Source organism: Arachis duranensis, chromosome 4, assembly GCF_000817695.3.
Source record: "Arachis duranensis cultivar V14167 chromosome 4, aradu.V14167.gnm2.J7QH, whole genome shotgun sequence".
Lineage (NCBI taxonomy): Eukaryota > Viridiplantae > Streptophyta > Magnoliopsida > Fabales > Fabaceae > Arachis > Arachis duranensis.
This window is the reverse complement of record NC_029775.3, coordinates 121314123-121336860: the sequence shown is the minus strand read 5'-3', so window position 1 is coordinate 121336860 and position 22738 is coordinate 121314123. Positions and strand designations below refer to the sequence as shown.

Below are 22738 nucleotides of genomic sequence, written 5' to 3'. Positions count from 1 at the left end.
CATAAAAATTAACGCCAAATCTTTAATCCCATGATAAACACATATGCCAAGGATCAATATATTTTATTATTGTTTTTGATAAGCAAAATGACAAGCTCAACATAAAGGGAACAAATATCCTGAATCAAACCCTAAAAATGAAGTAACACAAGAAAATCACATAATAAAACATTAACACAAGAAAAGCACTAAAATCATATTTCTCTATGAAAGGAAAAAACTATCTTTAGATGCATATTCAAACATGCATGGTTAGATCACTTACTCGTCTTCTCCTTAATGCAGAAGCTAAATCTTAACCTCTCTTTTATTTAATATTCTTATGCCTCCACTCATCACTTTTTTTTTTTTATTAACCAACCACTAAAGTTGTTTTTATAGGCATACTCTAGGTTTTGGAGTGGTTACTAAAAACCCACCAAAATCTCTTATTTAAATTTCAAGGTATTCAGATTATGTAAAAGAAAACTTAAAGGTCAATTTGAGGCTCGGGCAAATATCGGGATCAATTTGAATATTTCAAACAACCATTGATAGAAATAAAAAACTCAAAAGTGGGGGTGTATGTTCTGATATTAGGACAGAGAAAAAAGGAAATCAGAAAACGGAACCAAGGAGTGTCTCTTTGATCATGCAATATCGATGTAAACATAAACACATAAGGACCGATCAGACAATATCAAAGGTTGTTCTTGTCTTACTTAGAAGAATAAGACCCTTTCAAGTTATAATGGAAACCGCATTTTTACTCATTTATTATATTTGAAAAACAATACACTTTTATCCATATCCTCCATTTCAGATACAACTTACACAATACTGCAAGTTTCTTCAAAAAAAGAATAGAAACAGAAAGAATATATGTAGGAAAAAAACAAAAACCAGTGGAGGCATCACCAAAATCCAAAGCCTTCTCACAAACTCAAACAACCAACAAAGGGTGCAAAAAAAAACCCAAAATTTCAAAAGAATTCCATCACCATAGCCACTAAGTAGGCTTTTTAAGTTGTGGAATGTTGCAGTTGTAAACTTTCAATCAAATTTATGTGACTACATCAGCTGCATTTTCTTTCTCCCGTGGCAAACTGTAATCACAATTTAAAACCACCTATAATTGTCTGTACCCCAAGACAGTTCTTCCCACCACCCTGCCACCATTGTTCCTTCCTACTCCTCTGCTACCTTCACCATTGATAGCATTAGCAGTGGCAGAAGTGAAATTCCTGAGTTCATCCATAGTTGCATAACTCTTTCTTGCCATCAAAATCCCACCACCCTTCTTCTTCTCCCCTGCATTTGCTGATTTACTCCCTCTCGAACTCGACGATAACACCCCACCTGAATTGTACAAATACAAATACCAGAATTGAATAAGAGTATAAGACACAATAACACAATACCCAGAAACTCAAACATAGCAATTTGATGAAAAGATTTGATCTTTCAAAGAGTGCTATCAGTATATTATAGAACACACCTTTGGAGTAGTAACTCTTTGATGGCGGTGTAAGCTCCATTACTGAAGGTAATGCATTCACTGGTTTCCGATTCTCCTTCCTCAAGACAGCAGAGAAATCAGGAACAGATTGAGCAAGAGCGGAAGCAGAAACAGAGGAACCTTTTCTCAAACCACTCTGAAACTTGACCTGTTTTCTTGGTGGGGTTGGTAGTTGTTTGGGTTCAAGTTCCTCACTTTCCTCTTCCTCTCGCTCTTGTTGCCTCGGGTACTTCATTCTAAGCTTCCTTTCTCTGAGTTCAGCGTATGCTTCGTATCTGGGTCCTCTCTCCATGTCCTCCATGATGATGAAGCTCTGTGTTGTGAGACTCATGGGGAGAACAGAGTGGTTCAAGATCGAAACAGAGTTGTTATTGTTATTGTTATTGGGATTGAGAATGAGAGAGATTGGGTCAAGGGCGTGGAAGAGAGAATCGAGAGAAGGGTTTGGTTGATGATGGTGGGTTTGTAACGGTTGTTTAAGAGAGACGTTGCTCTTTGCTATTGTTGCCATTGCTGTTTTCTTTTGTTCTCTCAGATTGGTTTATTTGATTAGGAAATGAAGAAATAAAAAATAATGCTTTGCTTTTATTAATGAATATAAATATAATATTTGATTCTGTAACGGTCTAATAAATCTATCTAGGCCAAGAGAGAGAGAGAAAGGAGGGGTTTTTCACTTTTTCAGTTTTTCTTATTAACGTTGCAAATGGGATTGGGAAAGGGTCCCATTTGTTGTTGCATTGAAGAGTCAAAGTTCTATGGTTTACATTGGATTCTATATTTACTACTTAATTAATTAATATCATTATTACCAATTATTGCTACTAGATGGGAGATAATAATGATTTATGAACACGTGGTAAAAGAACTAGGTCTTAAAACTTCATAATGAAATTAGAGGCATGAAGTTTTTATTCATTTATGGGTTTTATTTGTTTGTTTTTTTAAGTCATTTGTGTCTATTAACTCTTTTTATTAGTAAACCATTGTTGTTAAATTAAGAAAAAAACCCTTCTAGTTCGTGCTTTTTGTGTTGATTGTTTTACATACAGGCTACCAATTCTGTGAACTGGTCCTAGCAGCAACTAATTTTTCTCACCATGAAGCTCAACTATCTGCTTGAGCCAGAATATAAACAACAGTGTGCTTTACAAATTTACATCTCAGCATGTGTTATTTGTATAAAATTGCTACCAAGCATACACTTCATGAATTTCATCTCTCCCCAAATTTTGTGGTTCAGTTGAGAATAATACTACATAGCTATTATTTGTTCATTTCTATAATTTATGAAAAATTAAACCTTATGGTACTTGTATTTTTGCCCTAAGTTGAATCTATAGACATGGTTATTAAACCCATTTAACACTAGGGTCCTCACTGCTTCAACTCCTTGCTCCAATGAACTATCAATCTGTCAAAAACATATATATTTTTTCATCAAAATTCAATCAAGGAAGGGAAAAAAAGGAAAATAAGTTGCGACAAATAATAAAATAATCACACAACTTCGAGGATTTTACTCCTCGAACTGCATCTTGTAGGTTAGATCTGTCCAAATTTGTTAGGATCCATCTATAGTCTATTAGCCAAATAAGTTCTAAACTGTTCTCAAACTGATAGAATATATTAACTATCATAACATGAGTGTAATGTGCAAAGTATTTACAAATATAAGAAGAAAAGTGTAATGCAACAATAAAAGAACTAAAGCAAATCATGCCAGGTTGAAAGCCACGAAGTATAACCTGTTTTCGCTCCAGTGAACTGAACTTCTGCAGAAGAAAAGCTTTCACATCCATACTTCCAGGAGGATTTCCAATTCCTATAAACACAATTTTAAACATACTACTAATGGATAAACTAGACACCATAGCAAGTCATCAACTGAAAGCAGATATATGGGAAGGAACTAACCTATGGAAAGCCGAGGAAACCCGTGGGAACCATCCAAATGGCCCATTACATTTTTCAACCTGTAACAATCTAACACTTGTTATGCATGATTTCAATCACAAGAAGACACAAACACAGAAATATTCTACAATTTCCCAAATATATCTTGATTCATTTCAGTCCATTATTGTCAATTAGTTTAAAGATGCTTGTTAATAATTAAGTAATATTGAATCATATTTATCTGATGCACGAAAAATCATCACGATCACAAATTTATAAACCATGTAATGAAACAATTCAACAAGCATTACCCATTGTGGTAACCATGTCCTCCTTTAGGTTGAAGCCTTAAAACACCATTTGGAAGACTCATTTCATCATAAACCTACACAAAATTCCCAGTAACTTTTAAGGAACTTGTAAATTGTCATCATTGAGTACAACTAGAAGTAAGGTTAGAAAACATACTACTAAAATATGACGAAGGGGTACTTGATAATATGCAGCAAGAGGCCCAACCTTTAGGAATATTAGAAGTAAGAAAAATTAGGAAAATAAATGAGAAAAAAGGGGTAACAATTCATAAGTCATTTGTATGAATATGAGACACAAAAGATGTAATACCAACGTATACAAAAAAGTAGTAAATCAGATATATTGTTGACTTGAGTTATTACCAATTTCACTAAGTGTGCATGTATGTATCATAGAAAATCTAGCAATTATGTGATGAAATGAAACTAACCGATTCACCACTAAAGTTCATGTATGTTTGAGGCTTTGCAAGCAAAATTGGTACATCTCCTATAGAACCTATACAAGATAACAGAAGAAAAGGCAAATCAATGCTAAAGTTACCAAGATAAATGAAGCCGATAAATTTGGAGGAGGAAAAGAGGGGGAAAATATTAATAAGAATAAAATCATTGCTGGGCGATGATTTACCTATTCCAATCAATGCCTTAGACTGTATTGTGTTCATCCGAATCCCTTCTGCTTTAGAAATGTTATCGATTACTTCAAATCCCACCTAACAGATAGGGAAAAAAAACAAACAAAAGATTCACACATCAAACCATGAGAAGATTATTGTGCATAAGAACTTTCAAGAACTGCGTGGTGAATAACTAATTACATTGTGCCTAGTTCCATGGTATTTACTTCCGGGGTTACCCAGGCCTACAACAAGCCAAGGAGTATACTCCACTTTAGTAGCTCCATTCTTTGACTCTGGTACCGAACAGCGAACCGAAAACCTCACTCTAACCAAAGCCTTTGTCGAATCACGAGGACAATCAAGGTTCCTGGGAAAGCTCAAACAAAAGCCAGGGGCAGGTGATGCTGCATGCAACATCGATATACTGAAAAAATCAAAGAAAGGATACACAATGAATAAGAAACATGATGTCCTTATGTTACTCACAAAAAACAGCACTTAATTATCTTGAAATCATTCTAAGCTTAAATCCAAATTATGAATAGTACATAAACAAAGAAGAAAGACAGAATATACCACCCAAAAAAAAAGCTCTTTTTTTTGCAACTATGCTTCTGAAATAAAAGGAACAAGAACACAGCACTCCTCAATCAGTGTATCTTTGCAAGTCCTGTTGCAGGATCATAATACTATCTATTGAACTATGAAGAAGAAAAGCTAACCCATCCACACAGTAGTTTGCCTCACGGGAAATGTATTCTACCCTTACAACCCATTCTCGTATTAAGCATTTCATCAAACACGTATAAAGCACGGCACAAACTCAAACAAGCTTCAAAATAAAACACATTAACTACTCTTGGAATCATATAATCTCTCATCACACAGCATCAACAAGACTCTCATAGCAAGCAAAACGGCGGCAAAACATCCAAGACTTACAGTGAGGGAAGCAGAGGCAAAGAGGCAGAGGTGAACGGATTGTGAAGGTTGGAAGAAGCAGAGCGGAAGAAGGCGGCAGAGGAGAACAGAAGTGCGCTGTTATCTCCGTCGCCGGCGGTGTTGCCGTCGCCGATACTAGTTGGAGAGTGGTGGTGGTGGGTGCTTGTCTGCTTGATAATGGATAGTGGAAAAGGATGATATTTTTATTTTTTAACGTAATGGGCTCAGTTTTTTGTACTACGCCTTGAGGTTGAATTGGGCCTTAAATTTTTAAGTATTGGCCCATTCTTTTATTTACTGTAAATGTAAATTGGGTCTCGAATATCGAGGCCTAAACATACAAAAGATGAGTTGACGTCTGTAACATAACATGATATCTCAGCATATGCACAACGTGAATTTCTTGTTCAATCTATTATCCCACATAAGAAGACAAAAGTTTAGGCTAATTTTTTTTGAAATAGACAAACATGACCTGTTATTTATTGGTGTAGAAAAGTCGAGTGCTTTTTACTTTTGTTAATGTGGATATAAAAAATTTGAAGATCATATTTCATAATAAATTTTTACAAATTCACAAATCTAACCTTTAGATTTGTAATTTTAAAATAATAAAAAATTTATTAACACAAATCTGATCTTTTAAATTTATGATTTTATAAAATATAAAAAATTATAAACACAAATTTAACTTTTAAAATTTTTTTTAAATATAAAATTTGATAATTAGATTTTTTCTACTTCTCTTTTACAATTTTATAATGCATTCTTTATTTATGATACAATAAAACACATATTTTTTTCAAATATTAAAAAGAAAAAGTAAAAATTTTATCATAATAAATAATTCTTGTATAAAAAAATTAAACAATAAATCATTTCGTTTTATTTTAGTTGTAATTTAATGTTGTAGTTATGTACTTAATTATGTTATTTTAAAGAGAAATACTAGAAAGTCAGTAGAATTTATTATTTTTTGTCAATAGTTAGTCATTAAAATTTAAAGTGTAAATTAAAAATATTTTTTAAAATTATTAGACTAAAAAAATTATAATAATAATAATAAATAATAACTTCAGCTAATTTTCTAGTATTTTTCATATTTAAATACATATACTCTTTTTTCTTTAATTATTCAATATGGAATATTTATTTATGTCGCCATAAAAAATTAGGCTTTTTTATTAAAATAAATAAGGAAAAAATTTTAATTCCCTAATTACGCATGTCTGAAAATAATTTCTATATAAATCACCCACGAAATGAGTTTGTATACCAATTCAGGGGAGCCGCCCACGAAATGGGCACCTCAAGTATAGCGTCCGCGAATTGGTGCAACTCTGGGGTGGTACTCTCTTATTTCACTTAATAAAACAAGTTGCAAAGCTACACAATCCTAGTGACAGCATCTGAAGGAATAAAAGCTTCTAGTTCTTCTAACTGTTAAGTATTAACATTTAAATCATCTCTTAAAGAGGGAAGAACAAAAGCGTTGAAGCTGCTGCGAGGAGTGATGGCGAATTACATACTGGGCTGACCCAAAGCTTCTGTTAGTGTAGTGAGCATTTGATCGGTAATGTTGTGCTTATTATGTGAACTATCTTTCTTTAAATAGAGAATATTAAGGTTCGATCTTATGTTAGATTTTGGAAAGTTGAACTTCCATCATGGAAATAACAAGGAATTGCTAGTTATATAACTTAGTTCTGATCTCACTGTAAAAGCAAATCAATTTCATTTGGTGGCTCCTTGATGATGATGATTCCAAGATTTCTAATATTACATTATTACCTAATGCCTTCTGTTTTGTTGAGGTATTTATGATTGGAGTGTTCTGATTGTGAATTATAAATATGCTAACTGTCAAGTTCTTAAGTATGAATTGTAGTTTTGACTAATTAAAATGAGGTATTATATTTAGGTACATTTGTTTGTTTGTTTGGAATTTTAACTGGAATCCTCCCCAAGTTAGAATTTGTTTTTGCAAAGGTTCAGACTAGTGCTTCACGCTTGTTTGACACTCCTATCTGCCCTTGTCGCACTGCCACTGTTTATAAGAGAAGTGGCATAATATTAGTATTAAGTGAAATAAGAGAGTGCCCCAAGAAACTAGGTTCCATACTACAATTCGCGCAGTTGCACCAATTCGCGGACGCTGTACCTGAGCCCTGAGGTGCTTGTTTCATGGCTGCTGTTCGTGTGTTGGATCCGTGGCCCATTTCGTGGGCGGTTCCCAAACCCATTTTGTGAGTGATTTATATGACATGAAACTACGTATTCTTGAAATTATTTTCAGGCATGCTTAATTAGGGAATTCAAGTTTTTTTCTTATTTATTTTAATAAAAAAGCGTAAAAAACTAAGGGAGTACAAGTAATCAATTTTCACAAGGGAATGTTTCTTCTTTGTGTGATTATGTCTAACTTTTTCTTTTTCTGTCTCAAAATTATTAGCCTTAAAGAGTTGATTTAGTATGCAAATGCAACCAACGCAAATGACAAATCAACCATCAATTATGACTTTATTTTCTCCAGCTGAAACTTGAATATTAATAATGAAAATGTCTTCCCTCTTCAGCTGAAACTTGAATTAAAGATTACAGCAAAATGGACAAATATTGGGTTGAATTTAATACTATATTTAGCTAGAAATGGAAGAATAATTCATATAGAAACTAGTAATTTATGTTTGATATTAAAAAATGCAGCAAAAAATTATCATAATTTATTACTTAACGAAAATGTACATACATGAGAGAATGGTGAATTCTGTGGTGGTTTGGGATAAGATGGGTAAGGATGACCAAAGTTTGACTGACTAATGATGTGCAGACACTTGGAAATACGGGAATCTAAGCATTGTGATTGTGTGAAGTGCGGTAACTTTGAATTGTTTACCCCAAGGACAGTTTGGGAATTTTGCCTATCAAAAATTTATTTCTGCAACCTGGGCTAAGGCTTGATGGACAAAAACTAGTATCTTTAAAAATTATTGTTTGTCCAAAAAAAAAGGGAGGAAAATGAATGTATCTGATTTTTTAATAGAAGAATAGAAATGGAATTTTTTTTGGGTCAACGGCTATGTCCATTAACCCTATTCGGATCCCCCAAACCCACCCACCCATTCTCCAATCCTCATCCCTTCTTCAAATTCCCTGGTTCCCTTCTCCTACTACTAGTATAAATATGGATATGTATTTTTTTTTTGTTAAAAAATTGAATTAATTGAGTTGAGAGTAACATGTGCATCACGGTGGGTTTGTTGTCATAGTGGAGTTTTTACTCTCGGGATTGGTGATCACGTAGGTTCACTATGGTGGGATTATTAACCTTCACGACGATTGGTGACTCAAATGGTTCTGCGCCATCTTCGTCCTCTATTAAGCTCTCATTTATCGTCATTTTAAGCTCATCTTGGGGTAGGCATTTATTCGATAAGTTACATTGTTTTATGTTATTTGGTTCTTCGTTATTTTTGCCTTTTTGGAGTTTTCTTTTGAAACCAGAGTCTAATTTAAGCATTCTTACGGTGTTATTAATCTGTAGAAAACTGAATCGATTGTGTTGAGAGTGAGGGGTGCATCATAGTGGGTTCACCATAGTAGGATTGTTACTGAAGAATATTTCATGCTCTAAGCTGTTCAAGCTGTGATGTTGATGGTTTAATGAACCAAAAGGGATTAAGAGAGGGAAAAAAATAAGTTCTTCTCATTGTTGAAGAGAATGAAAAATCTCCTTAGAAAATATTTGTTGAGTTATTACACCTTACATACTATGTATTCCTTATGTACTCTCACTAACAAATAATTATAATGGTAAACCTATTATTGAAAAAGAAATAATCTAGGTAACACCCTCGGCAAGTTAGAATTGTGTAAATCTAACTGTGAGGGAGAAAGAAAGAAAAGGAAGGCTAAGAGTTATTATAGGAAAGTTTTATTTCTATCCGTTGAAATTATAGCATATAACCACTATATAAACGTTTGTAGAATTTCAATTCAATCATCATCAACAATAACAACTACATTCACATCTTCTTTTCATATTATTATTATTATTTTATTTTATTTCCTTTTCTCTTTAGTAATTATATAGCGAGTGTATTATTGTGAGTAGTGTTCAATTTCATATTACTTTGTAGTTATTAAAAGTCAAAATTCCGCTGCAAACTCAACAATTGGTATCAAGAGCCAACGTTATATTATTCATTATTTGAGTAGTAAAATTCAATTTTGAATATAATGGCTTCTACTAGTATTAATGTCAAAGTAGGCAAATATGAAATCGAGAAGTTCAATGAAAAAAATGATTTTTCCTATTGGAGGATGCAGATGAAAAATCTGCTTATATCACAAAAATTACACAAGGCACTGGCAGGAAAAGAGAAAAAGGCGGAGGAAATGAAAGATGAGGATTGGGAAGAATTAGATCTTGAGGCACGGGCTGCAATAATCTTATGCCTTGAGAGGGATGTTGCTTTTTTGGTAAATGAAGAAGCAACTTCAGCAGGCGTTTGGTTAAAGTTAGAGAGTAACTTCATGACGAAGACTCTAACTAATAGGATCTACTTAAAATCCAAATTGTATACATGCAAGATGGAGGAAGGCACCTCAATCCAAGAATATATCAATAAGTTTGATAGGATTATATCAAACTTAAAGGATATAGATGTCAAGGTTGATGATGAAGATCAGGCACTCATATTGTTACTTTCATTACCAAAGTCCTATGAAAATCTGGTACAGACATTGATGCTGGTGGATGACACTCTGACCATGGATGAGACGATGGCATCACTTTTAGCGGATGATCTACGTAAGGTTGCTACAAGTGTAATGTCATCATCAAATGGAAGAGAGTATAATGATCAAGCACAAGGGTTGTTCGTAGCTAGAGGAAGGACTAATGAAAGAGGAAAAGGTAATAAGCGTGGAAAGTCAAGGCCAAAATCTAGACCTCACACGGAGAGAACATGCTTTAAATATGGTGAGCCTGGACATTTCAAAGCAAATTGTCCAAATAAAAGGATAACTTTCAAGAAACAGAACAATGACAACCCAAAAGAAAAGCAAGAAGCAAGCTACGTCTCAAATGATGAGAAAGATTGTTACTCCGTGACAGAACAATCTTATGAAATCTTCGATAAGTGGATTCTTGATTCAGGAGCATCTCACCATATGTGCCCAAATAGGAAGTGGTTTACTACCTATCAAAGCATAAATGGTGGCACAGTTTTAATGGGCAATGATCATGCTTGTAAAACTGTGGGGTTGGGTACTGTAAGAATCAAGATGCATGACGGTGTCGTAAGAACCTTAAAGGATGTGAGACATATTCCAGACTTGCGAAAAAATCTGATCTCCATAGGTTTGTTGGAGAAAAATGGTTGCAAAATAGTTGCGAAAAATGGGGTACTGAAAGTTGTTCGTGGTTCTTTGGTAGTGATGAAAGGAGTTCGTCACGGTAATCTTTATTCTCTTTTGGGGACAACGGTTATAGGTGAGTTAGCAGTTGGAATCGGTGAAAGTAGAGATCAAACAGATTGTACGAGAATATGGCACATGCGGCTTGGACATATGTCAGAGAAAGGTCTATCATTGCTTTGTGGACAAGGTTTGCTGAAGAATATGAAGAAACCACAAATGGAATTTTGTGAGCATTGCGTGTATGGAAAGGCACATAGGGTGAAGTTTTCTACAAGCAAGCACAAAAGCAGATGGTTGTTAGACTACGTGCATACTGATATTTGGGGTCCGGCTAAAGTTACTTCCAAGGGTGGTTCCAGGTATTTTGTTACTTTTGTTGATGATTATTCCAGGTATGTTTAGATTTACTTCCTCAAACATAAGAATGAGGTATTCGACACTTTTAAGCGGTGGAGAGCAATGGTTGAAAATCGAACGGGTAGGAAGTTGAAAACTCTACGATCAGATAATGGCACAGAGTACACGGATGGAGCTTTCAAGGAGTTCTGTGATCGAGAAGGCATTGCAAGACACTGGACAGTTAGAGAAACACCACAATAGAATGGAGTCGCCGAACGAATGAATCGTACGCTACTTGAGAAGGCAAGGTGTATGCACTCTAATTCCGGGTTAGGCAGAGAATGGTAGGCAGAATCGGTTGCTACAGCTTGCTACATAGTGAATCGATCCCCACATTCATCTCTAGATGGAAACACACCTTATAAGGTATGGTCAGGGGAACATGCAGATTACGAGAAACTCAGAATCTTTGGATGCACAGCCTATTATCATGTCAAAGATAATAAGCTTGATGATAGAGTTAAGAAGGCAATCTTTTTGGGGTATCCAAGAGGAGTTCAAGGCTATCGCCTTTGGAGTGTAAATGATTCTAAGTTTGTAATTAGCAGGGATGTTACCTTTGATGAACGATCTATGGTAGCTTTGTCTAAAGATGTGGTGCCAGATGATGGTGATGTTGGAAAAACTTCAAATACTCAAGTGGTGGAGATAGAGTTAAATACCAACAAATAGACTCTAATAATATTCAGGTGGAGCATCCTAATGCTACTCGAGATGATACAAAGGATGAACTTGATCGTGAGGAAATTCAGCAAGAAAATGCACATGCATTACAATAGCAGCAGTAGGATTCTATAGGATTCTTTGGCATCTACTAGGCCAAAGAGGAATTATAAATTTGTTCAGAAGTTCGGGTCAGACAAGCCTTTGAGACATTATGGGCAGCTAAACTTGGTAGATTATGCACTCTCAGTGGAGGATGATGAGCCAGTTACCTTCAAACATGCTATCAAAGACAAAGATAGAGAAAGTTGGTTGGTCGCTATGGAGGAAGAGATGCAATCTCTTTATAAGAACAAGACATGGGATGTGGTCCCATTGCCCGTGGGAAAGACTGCAATTGGTTGTAAGTGGGTGTATAAAAGAAAAGAAGATCCTACTAAGTCAGATGGTACAAGATTCAAAGCTAGGTTAGTAGCAAAGGATTTGCACAGAAAGAATGTGTTGATTACAATGAGATATTTTCTCCAGTGGTGAAACACACTTCCATACGGGTGCTTTTAAGTCTTGTCGCTCATGGTGATCTTGAATTGGAACAACTAGACGTGAAGACTGCATTCTTGCACAGTGACTTAGAGGAAGAAATCTACATGTATCAACTTGAGGGTTTCAAGGTTGAGGGTAAAGAAAGTCAGGTATGTCGCTTGAGGAAATCGCTATATGGATTGAAACAATCTCCTCGGCAATGGTATAAGCGATTTGACTCCTTTATGTTAAAACAAGGTTTTTCCAGAAGTAATTATGATTGTTGTGTATACATTCGTACGCTTCCTGGAGGTGATTATATTTATCTTCTATTTTATGTAGATGACATGCTTATTGCCTCTAAGAGCAAGGTGGAGATAGATATGTTAAAGGTTCAACTTGATAAAGAATATGAAACAAAAGATTTGGGTGCTGCACGGAAAATATTAGGCATGAAAATTAAAAGAGAGAGATCAAGCTGAAAATTGTTCTTGAGCCAGAGCGGGTACATTGAGCGTGTTATTGAAAGATTTGAAATGAAAAATGCTAAATCGGTGGTAACGTCGTTGGCTCCACATTTTAGGCTCTCTGGTAAACAATCTCCCACAACAGCAGAAGATAAGTCTTACATGGAAAATGTACCTTATGCTAGTGCAGTCGGTAGCCTAATGTATGCTATGGTATGTACACGCCCAGATATTTCACAGGCAGTCAGTGTTGTTAGCAGGTTCATGGCAAACCCGGGTAAGGTACACTGGGAAGCAGTCAAGTGGATATTAAGATACTTGAAGGGTATCATTGACACATGTTTATGCTTTAGTGGAAAATCATGTCAAATCAGTGGCTTTGTTGATTCTGATTATGCTGGTGATCTAGATAGAAGACGTTCTACGACTGGTTATGTATATAAAATACATGGTGCTCCGGTTAGTTGGCGATCGATGTTACAAGCTACAGTGGCACTATCTACTACAGAAGCTGAGTACATAGCAGTAGTAGAAGGGGTGAAAGAAGCATTGTGGCTAAGAGGTCTTCTAGATGATTTGGGGTTGAAGCAAGATTGCGTGGATCTGAATTGTGATAGTCAAAGTGCAATTCATTTGGCTAAAAACCAGGTTCATCATGCTCGTACCAAGCATATTGATGTTAGATATCACTTCATGCGTGATGTTATGGAGAAAGGTGACATTTCTCTTGTAAAAGTACACACGGATGAAAATCCCGCTGACATGTTGACTAAAGTGGTGTCAGGAAGCAAGTTCCAACACTGTTTGAAATTGCTCAATATTGTTCCATATTAGGCAGTCATTGTCAAATGATGCAACCGAATACGAATACCATTCTTTGATCGTCCAAAATTTGCGTAGATTTCAAATTGTGAACGAGGTGGAGAATTGTGAGAGAGAGAGAAAGAAAAGGAAGGCTAAAAAAAGGAAGGCTAAGAGTTATTATAGGAAAGTTTTATTTCTATCCGTTGAAATTATAGCATATAACCAATATATAAACGTTTGTAGAATTTTAATTCAATCATCATCAACAATAACAACTACATTCACATCTTCTTTTCATATTATTATTTTATTTCTTTTTCTCTTTAGTAATTATATAGCGAGTGCATTATTGTGAGTAGTGTTCAATTTCATATTACTTTGTAGCTATTAGAAGTCAAAATTCCGCTGCAGACTCAACACTAACAATCCTAACTTGGAAACATTAGCAAGAAAAGGACCCGGTGGCAGAGCTTTGGTAAGAAAATCAGCAAGTTGATCATTTGAACAAACTGGCATAAGATGAATGAGACTAGACAAATGCTTTTCACGAACAATGTGGCAGTCCACTTCAATATGTTTAGTTCTTTTATGAAAGATGGGATTATTGGCAATGTGAATGGCTGACTGGTTTTCACATAATAGAGTAATAGATTTTTGAAGCGGCAAACCAATGAAATCTATTAAGAAAGATAACCAACTAGCTTCACAAGTGGCAACGGCAAGACTTATATTCAACTTCTGCAGAGGACTTTGCAATGGTGGTTTGTTTCTTACTCTTCCAGCTAATGAGAGAGTTCCCAAGCATGAAGTAATAACCGGAAACGGAGCAATGAGTATCGGCACAGGTAGCCCAGTCAGCGTCGGCAAATCCAGTGAGATGCAGATTAGAAGTAGAAGAGAAGAAGAGACCAGTTGCAGGTCGGCCTTTTAAATATCGGAGTATGAGAAAAGCAGCCTGTAGGTGAGAAGTAGTTGCACAGTCCAAAAATTGGCTCAAACGTCCCACAGCATAAGAGATATTGGGTCTAGTGTTTGTGAGGTAAAGGAGTCGGCCGATAAGTTGTCTGTAAACAGTGTTGTCTGTTAAAATGGTACCTTATTCCTTTGAGAGTTTTTTACTATAATCAAATGGGGGTAGAGAGAGAGGGGCTTGCAATCTAGATAACCAAAATCCCTGAGAAGGTCCATGGGGTACTTCCGCTGATAAATGTGAATTTCAGAGTTAGAGCGTGCTACTTCCATTCCCAAGAAGTATTTGAGATCATCAAGATCCTTTATTTTGAATTTGTCATCCAAATTTGGCTTGATGGAATTGATTTCACCAATGTCATTCCTGGTTAAAAATAAGTCATCAACATATACTAGAATAGCAGTGAAGCTTTCAGATTGTTTCTTGATGAAGAGTGAATGATCATCAAAAAACTGCTTATAACCAGCATCCACAAGAGTCTGAGTGAGCTTAATGTTCCATTGCCTGCTTGCTTGCTTAAGCCCATATAGAGACTTTTGCAATTTACAAACTAAATCTGGTTGTGATACAGCCAAACCAGGTGGTATCTTCATATAAATTTTCTTGTCCAAATCTTCATGAAGGAACGCAGTATTGATGTCCAGCTGTTTCAAATGCCATTTCTTTGCCGTTGCTAATGCTAACATTACTCATAGGGTAGTCATTTTGACAACTGGACTAAAAGTATCACCATAATCTACTACTCGCACTTGAGTGAATCCTTTTGCAACTAGCCTCGCTTTGTGCCTCTCTATGGTGCCATCGGGATTGAATTTTACCCGAAAAACCCATTGGCAACCTACAGCCTTCTTGTCTTTTGGGAGTTCAGTGAGACACCAAGTTCTATTTTGATTTAGAGCTTTCAATTCATCTTGTATTGTATTTCTCCAACATTCATGTGCAGCAGCTTCCTCATAAGTGCTAGGTTCTTGATTTGAGGTGATGGCTAGAGAAAGTGACTTATATTTTGGAGTTAGTTTATCATATGACAAGTGTTGTGAGATAGGATATAAAGAGTTAGAGTTGGCAAAGTTGCTAGAGTGAGCTGTGTGGGTTGTCATACAATGATAGTCATTCAAATAAGCAGGCGATTTCTTGACTCTTTCAAACTTTCTAGTAATGCAGTCATGTGTGATGTCAGAGTGTTGTGATGCAGGTGCATTGTTAGTGTGTGGTGTGGTAATGGGTGCAATAGTGTGTGAGGAAATTAGTGAGTGCATTGAGTTGAGAAATGTTCATTTGAATATATGAGTGTGGTATGTGTGGATGGTGTATCATATTGAAAAAAGTTCAATGCATTGTGGAGTACTAGTGGATACCACAGAAATATCAGTGCTAGTAGAATGTAAAAAATGGAAAATGAGTTTCATAAAAAGTTACATTTTTTTATATGAAAATTTTCTTTGATTTTAAATTAACAAGTCGAAAACCTTTTGTTCTTAATTTAAAACCAAGAAAAGCTATTTTTCTGCCGGGGTCTAATTTTGTTCTTGAATTTGTTAATGTGGAGGCATATGCAAGAGAACCAAATACTTTTAAATATGAAATGTCAGGTAAGTTACCATACAAAAGCTTGTAAGGACTAGCATTATACAGGTTAGTGTTGGGCAGCCTATTAATTAGGTGAATGGTGTGAGCAACTGCGTATTGTCAAAAATAATGTGGAATTCCTGATTGAAATAATAGTGCTCTAGCAACACCGAAAATATGCTGGTATTTTCTCTCTACAATCCCGTTTTGCTTTGGTGTTTCTACACAAGAAGTTTGGTGTAAAATTCCAGTTGATGCAAAAAAATGATTTTAGAGTGCACTCTGTCCCGTTGTCAATCGTTATACATTTAACTTGTTTTTCAAATTGTACTCTGACAAAATTCATAAAATTAATAACCAATTGTGATAGTTCAGATTTGGTTTTCATAAAAAAAAATCCAAGTGAATATGCTCTTGCCATCCACCGCAGTACAAAAATACCTATGTCCTTCATTGGAAAAGACAGAAATAGGACCCCAGATATCCATCCATATGAACTAAGTCAAAACAATTTTTTATTTTAGTTGTACTAAGATTAAAAGATAATTTCTTTTGTTTTGCAAAATGACATGAATCACAAGAAAGTTTTGAAGTAATACAATCTATAAAAGGATAATACTTCTTCAAAAAATCAATTTATGCATGGGTATGTATCCTAATCTAAGATGCCAAATGTTGTTGTGCCCTAAGCTATTCAAACAGTGATATTAATGGTTTGCCCATAAGGGATTAAGAGAGGGAGAAAAATAAGTTCTTTTCATTATTGAAGAGAATGAAAAATTCCCTTAAAAAATATTTGTTGAGTTATTACACCTTATATACTATGTACTCTTTATATACTCTCACTAACAAATAATTATAATGGTAAATCTATTATTGATAAAGAAATAATTTAGGTAATAGTATAAAATCTAATAACAAAAACTATACAAATAAACAAATTAAAATAAAATAATATATAAAATTATAAATAATACGGAAAAAAAATTCTAATATAAATTTGAAAAAATACAACATCAACAAGAAACTTAAAAAAGTTATAATAATCAACAAAAAGAAATTTAATAAATTCAATAGGAAACAAGTATTATTTGAACAACCATTAACAACACATAAAAAAGTTTGAATTAACGGTATAAAACCTAACAGCAAAAACTACACAAATAAACAAATTAAAATAACATAATATATAAAATTATAAATAACAAAAAAAAATAATATTTTAATATAAATCTGAAAAAATACGGCATTAACAAGAAACTTAAAAAAGTTAAAATACTCAAAAACAAGAAATCTAATAAACCCAACAAAAAAAATACTAATTCAACAACTTAAAATAAAATAATATATAAAATTATAAATAAATACAACAACAATCATATTCTAATATAAATATGAAAAAATATCACATCAACAAAAAAACGTGAAAAAGTTAAAATAATCAACAAGAAAAAATTTAATAAACCCAACAAGAAACAATTATTATTTGAACAACTATTAACAACATATAAAAAAGCTTGAATTGGACTATAGCTCTAAAAAAACCCAAAAATAACCAAGAATCAAATAATACAAAACAATGTAACTTATGGAGTAAATGTCTGCCCCAAGATTAGTTTAAGATGACAATGAATGAGAGCTTAATAGAGAATGAAGATGGCGCAGAATTATTTGAGTCACCAATCATGATGAGGGTAATTGTTACCTAAATTATTTTTTTATTAATAATATTGTAATTATTTGTTAGTGAGAGTACATAAAGAGTACATAGTATATAAGGTGTAATAATTCAACAAATATTTTTTAAGGAAATTTTTCATTTAAGAACTTATTTTTCTCTTTAAACAAATATGTACTCTAACTAATAAATAATTATAATGGTAAACCTATTATTGATAAAAAAATAATTTAAGTAACAGTATAAAATCTAATAGCAAAAACTATACAAATAAACAAATTAAAATAAAATAATATATAAAAGTATAAATAATACGACAAAAAAATATTCTAATATAAATCTAAAAAAATACGACATCAATAAGAAACTTAAAAAAGTTATAATAATCAACAAGAAGAAATTTAATAAATCCAACAAGAAACAATTATTATTTGAACAACCATTAACAATACATAAGAAAACTTGAATTAACAGTATGAAATCTAATAACAAAAGTTACACAAATAAACAAATTAAAATAACATAATATATAAAATTATAAATAACAAGAAAAAAAATAATATTCTAATATAAATCTGGAAATATACGACATCAACAAGAAACTTAAAAAAATTAAAATACTCAAAAACAAGAAATCTAATAAACCCAACAAAAAAATACTAATTCAACAACTTAAAATAAAATAATATATAAAATTATAAATAAATACAATAACAATCATATTCTAATATAAATATGAAAAAAATACAACATCAACAAAAAACGTTAAAATAATCAACAAGAAAAAATTTAATAAATCCAACAAGAAATAATTATTATTTGAACAACTATTAACAACATATAAGAAAGCTTGAATTGAACTATGGCTCCAAAAGAATCCAAAAATAACCAAAACTAAATAACACAAAACAATGTAACTCATGGAGTAAATGCCTACCCCAAGATAAGCTTAAGATAACGATGAATGAGAGCTTAATAGAGAACGAAGATGGCGCATAATTATTTGAGTCACCAATCTTGATGAGGGTAACTGTTACCTAAATTATTTTTTCATTAATTTATCATTATAATTATTAAATTATTTTTTCATTAATTTATCATTATAATTATTTGTTAGTAAGAGTACATAAAGAGTACATAGTATATAAGGTGTCTTCATTCTCTGTATTAAAATGATGAAAGAGATTTTAATATAAAAATAGAGAACGAATGCACAGTAAGAGCCTAATAGAAAATAGAGAACGAAGGCGCTCATTTGTCACCACCAATCCTCGTAAAAGGTAATAACCCCACTGTGGTCAGAATCCACGCACCTCTTACTCTCAACTTTTTAATCAAAAAGTAAAATAACCAAAAAATTACATATGCATATATATCTTACCATTTTTTCTTACCAAAGATATGAAATTCAAACCCGCAACTTTTTAATTGAGTATGAGAAGACTATGTCATTTGAGCTATTATTCATTGGCAATAATAGACTTACCATTATAATTATTTGTTAGTGAGAGTACATAAAGAATACATATTTGTTTAGGGAGAAAAATAAGTTCTTCTCATTATTAAAGAAAATGAAAAATTTCCTTAAAAAATATTGGTTGAGTTAATAACCTCGGTGAGAATCTACGCATCTCTTACTCTCAACTTTTTAATCAAAAAGTAAAATAACTAAAAAGTCTACCTCTTACTCTCAATTTTTTAATCAAAAAATAAAATAACCAAAAAGTTACATATGAACAACCATTAACATATAAGAAAGATATTTAACTATTGCTCTAAAAATAACCAGAACTAAATAAAAAAAATTATTTATGATATAATTACATTAATTAACCTATTTTTTCTTTTTTGCAGTAGAATGTGTTCTACATGGAATGTAGATTCAAATCGTGGATTGCCTGTTCATTATGGATTAAATGCTTTGGTTACATACAAACTTTTATGTATTAAAGAAGATGAAACACCTGTTTTTCAGGTATTGAAATTTTATGCAATAATAGGCTTACTATTTTTTTTTACTAAAGATATGAGACTCGAATCCGCAACTTCTTAATTGAGTATGGGAAGACTATGTCATTTGAGCTATTACTCATTGGCAATAATAGACTTACCATTATAATTATTTGTTAGTGAGAGTACATAAAGAGTACATATTTGTTTAGGGAGAAAAATAAGTTCTTCTCATTATTGAAGAGAATAAAAAATTTTCTTAGAAAATATTGGTTGAGTTAATAATCTCGGTGAGAACCTACGCATATCTTACTCTCAATTTTTTAATCAAAAAGTAAAATAACCAAAAAGTTACATATGAACAACCATTAACATATAAGAAAGATATTTAACTATTGCTCTAAAAATAACCAGAACTAAATAAAAAAAATTATTTATGATATAATTACATTAATTAACCTATTTTACACCTGTTTTTCAGGTATTGAAATTTTATGCAATAATAGGCTTACTATTTTTTTTACCAAAGATATGAGACTCGAACCCGCAACTTCTTAATTGAGTATGGGAAGACTATGTCATTTGAGCTATTACTCATTGGCAATAATAGACTTACCATTATAATTATTTGTTAGTGAGAGTACATAAAGAGTACATATTTGTTTAGGGAGAAAAATAAGTTCTTCGTATGATGCCTGTGACGAATTTTATCTACAATTGCAATAGAATGTGTTCTACATGGAATGTAGATTCAAATCGTGGATTGCCTGTTCATTATGGATTAAATGCTTTGGTTACATACAAACTTTTATGTATTAAAGAAGGTGAAACACTTGTTTTTGTTTTTCAGGTATTGAAATTTTAATTTTTATATTTATTTTTTTTATCCGTTTTATTTATAATAATATCTATTTTTTTTCAGCCTAACATTGAATCCGGGCTTGGTGGACTGTTGGTTTTATATGATTAAAAATTAGTGGATATGCGAAAAATATTGTTAAAAGAAATTTTTCATTTCATATATACCAGTGGGCCTGTTTATGGCTCACTTAAGATTTATGCGGATTATTTTAGTTTTGACCACGAACATAGGATATATCCTACTACATCGCAACGTAATGAGATTTCAGGCTTTCACTCAGTTTTAATTACAGGTATAATGTAGAAGAGAAAAATTTTAGTTACCTTAACAGTCATAGGCCATCTTTTGGTAGGAATGGATTTGGATTAGTTAACTTTAATTCAGTTATTCAGATATTTACCCCTTTATTTGGGGTCGAGGTAAATTCATATGATCCTACAAGAGTATTGCTGTCAAATCCCAACTTGAGACCACCACCCGAAGAATGAACCGATGCAGTTTTCATTTTTTTTAAATAGCTATGTTAAATGCTCTTTTTTTGTTGTTTGATTTTCATTGTAGATATCCAATCCCCTAACTTGTTTTATGGAGGAGTTGTGAAATAACTATGCTAATGCTCTCTTTTTTGTCATTTGATTTTCATTGTATATATCCAATTTCATTGTATATATCCAATCCCATGGAGAAGGAAAGTTCGCAAAAGAATAAACAGAGACAAAAATAATAATCAACAATAATAATGAGTCATGAGTTTGTTGGTGACTTGGCATTTATCCATATAACTTTTATAATATTTATAGAAATCTAAAATCTATAATCTATAATAATTGCTTATTTGTGAGTTTTTATATTTTATCTATTTTAAAAAGAAAGCTGAAAATAACTTTCATTTAAATTCTGGGATGGAGCTTTAAAAAAAGTTAGCACACCTTTTTTTTCGTTTGAATAAGAATAGATGAGCTAAAGAAATAAAAAATTGATAGGACCTTGTCCCCACATTTTGTATTATCCTTCTCCTCATCTAATGAAATTCTTTTTTTTTTAATAAAAAAAATTGTTTTAGAACTGAAGATGGGGAAGGGCTATAAATGTAACATGTTCTATATTCCAAAATAATGTTAATTGATCCATGGATATTTTCCTTTTACCAACTTGTTACTTTTCAGGGCATATCTGAGTCAATTTTCTTTATCTATCAAAGACTAATACTGTTTTTCCTCTTATTTTTATTCCATGTTGCACCATGTGCTGCTAAAAGTTTTGGCAAAATGAGAGGTGAGGTTACCCCTTTTGAAGTTCATACTATGGTACAGTTTTTTAGCTATCAATGATGATTTAATATATTTATCATGCAAATTATGCTTGCCGACTATGATTTTTCCCCCCTGTTGTGCCTGTTAAGCTATAATGATCATCCATTTGATGAATATATGCAGAATCATGGTATAAAAACATTTTCTGATACCTTAAGTGCAGCTTGATAGTATGATAGTAATTGGCTTTATTATGGTTACACAGTAAGAGCATTGAATTTCATATACTTTTTATAGCTCATTGTAATTACTTCAAGTTTTGAAAGACAATAGTTTACCATAGAGAAGTTGATGATTATAGTTTGAAAAATGCAATATATAATTACATTAAGTCCTTCATCGGAAAATTAGATGTTGATTGCCGGTATTTAGCTCAATGTATCCTCGAAGCAGTGCTATGGTTTGACATTGAATTCACAATTTTGTTTGTCATAGTGAGGAGTTGCTAAGTTTTTTTCCCCTTCCATATTTGCTTGGTCAGATTGTTACCTTGAAATCAAGAAGACAAAAGCCACATGTTAAACATATTTTTGGCTTCATGAACATTAAGTTTAATGCGCATCCAATAAAAATTAACTCATTTTTCTTTGTTTTACTTTCATGCATTCTTTCTTTCTTTCCTTTTTTGTTTTCTTTAAATGTGTAGGGGTGCCGGATATCCGGATCTTTGGCTATCACCTACCTGTAGGGAGCCATTAGATGTTTCAACGAATTTTACTTTCGATGTCTTTTCTGGTATTCTGACAGGTTAGCTTCTGTTAAAACTTGGAGCCTCACAGTTATTCTGTTCTTTCTGGATTTGTGTGCTACATTAATAATTGTATTCTCTGATATAAATCAT

General features: G+C 32.8%; 2 protein-coding genes across 2 annotated transcripts; both read right to left on the bottom strand.

Moving 5' to 3' along the window:
* Positions 1–725: 725 nt before the first annotated feature.
* LOC107486905 (uncharacterized) lies at positions 726–2060 on the bottom strand. Its single transcript, XM_016107479.3, has 2 exons — positions 1478–2060; positions 726–1338 (listed from the first exon to the last, which is right to left on the bottom strand). The coding sequence occupies exons 1-2, from the start codon at positions 2007–2009 to the stop codon at positions 1109–1111; spliced, it is 762 nt and encodes a 253-aa protein (XP_015962965.1). The 5' UTR covers positions 2010–2060; the 3' UTR covers positions 726–1108.
* A 391-nt stretch (positions 2061–2451) lies between these two features.
* On the bottom strand, positions 2452–5463 carry LOC107486906 (chloroplastic group IIB intron splicing facilitator CRS2-B, chloroplastic). Its single transcript, XM_016107480.3, has 9 exons — positions 5277–5463; positions 4533–4758; positions 4343–4427; positions 4143–4210; positions 3866–3916; positions 3709–3782; positions 3416–3474; positions 3247–3323; positions 2452–2912 (listed from the first exon to the last, which is right to left on the bottom strand). The coding sequence occupies exons 2-9, from the start codon at positions 4749–4751 to the stop codon at positions 2796–2798; spliced, it is 750 nt and encodes a 249-aa protein (XP_015962966.1). The 5' UTR covers positions 4752–4758; positions 5277–5463; the 3' UTR covers positions 2452–2795.
* Between the last annotated feature and the right edge of the window lie 17275 nt (positions 5464–22738).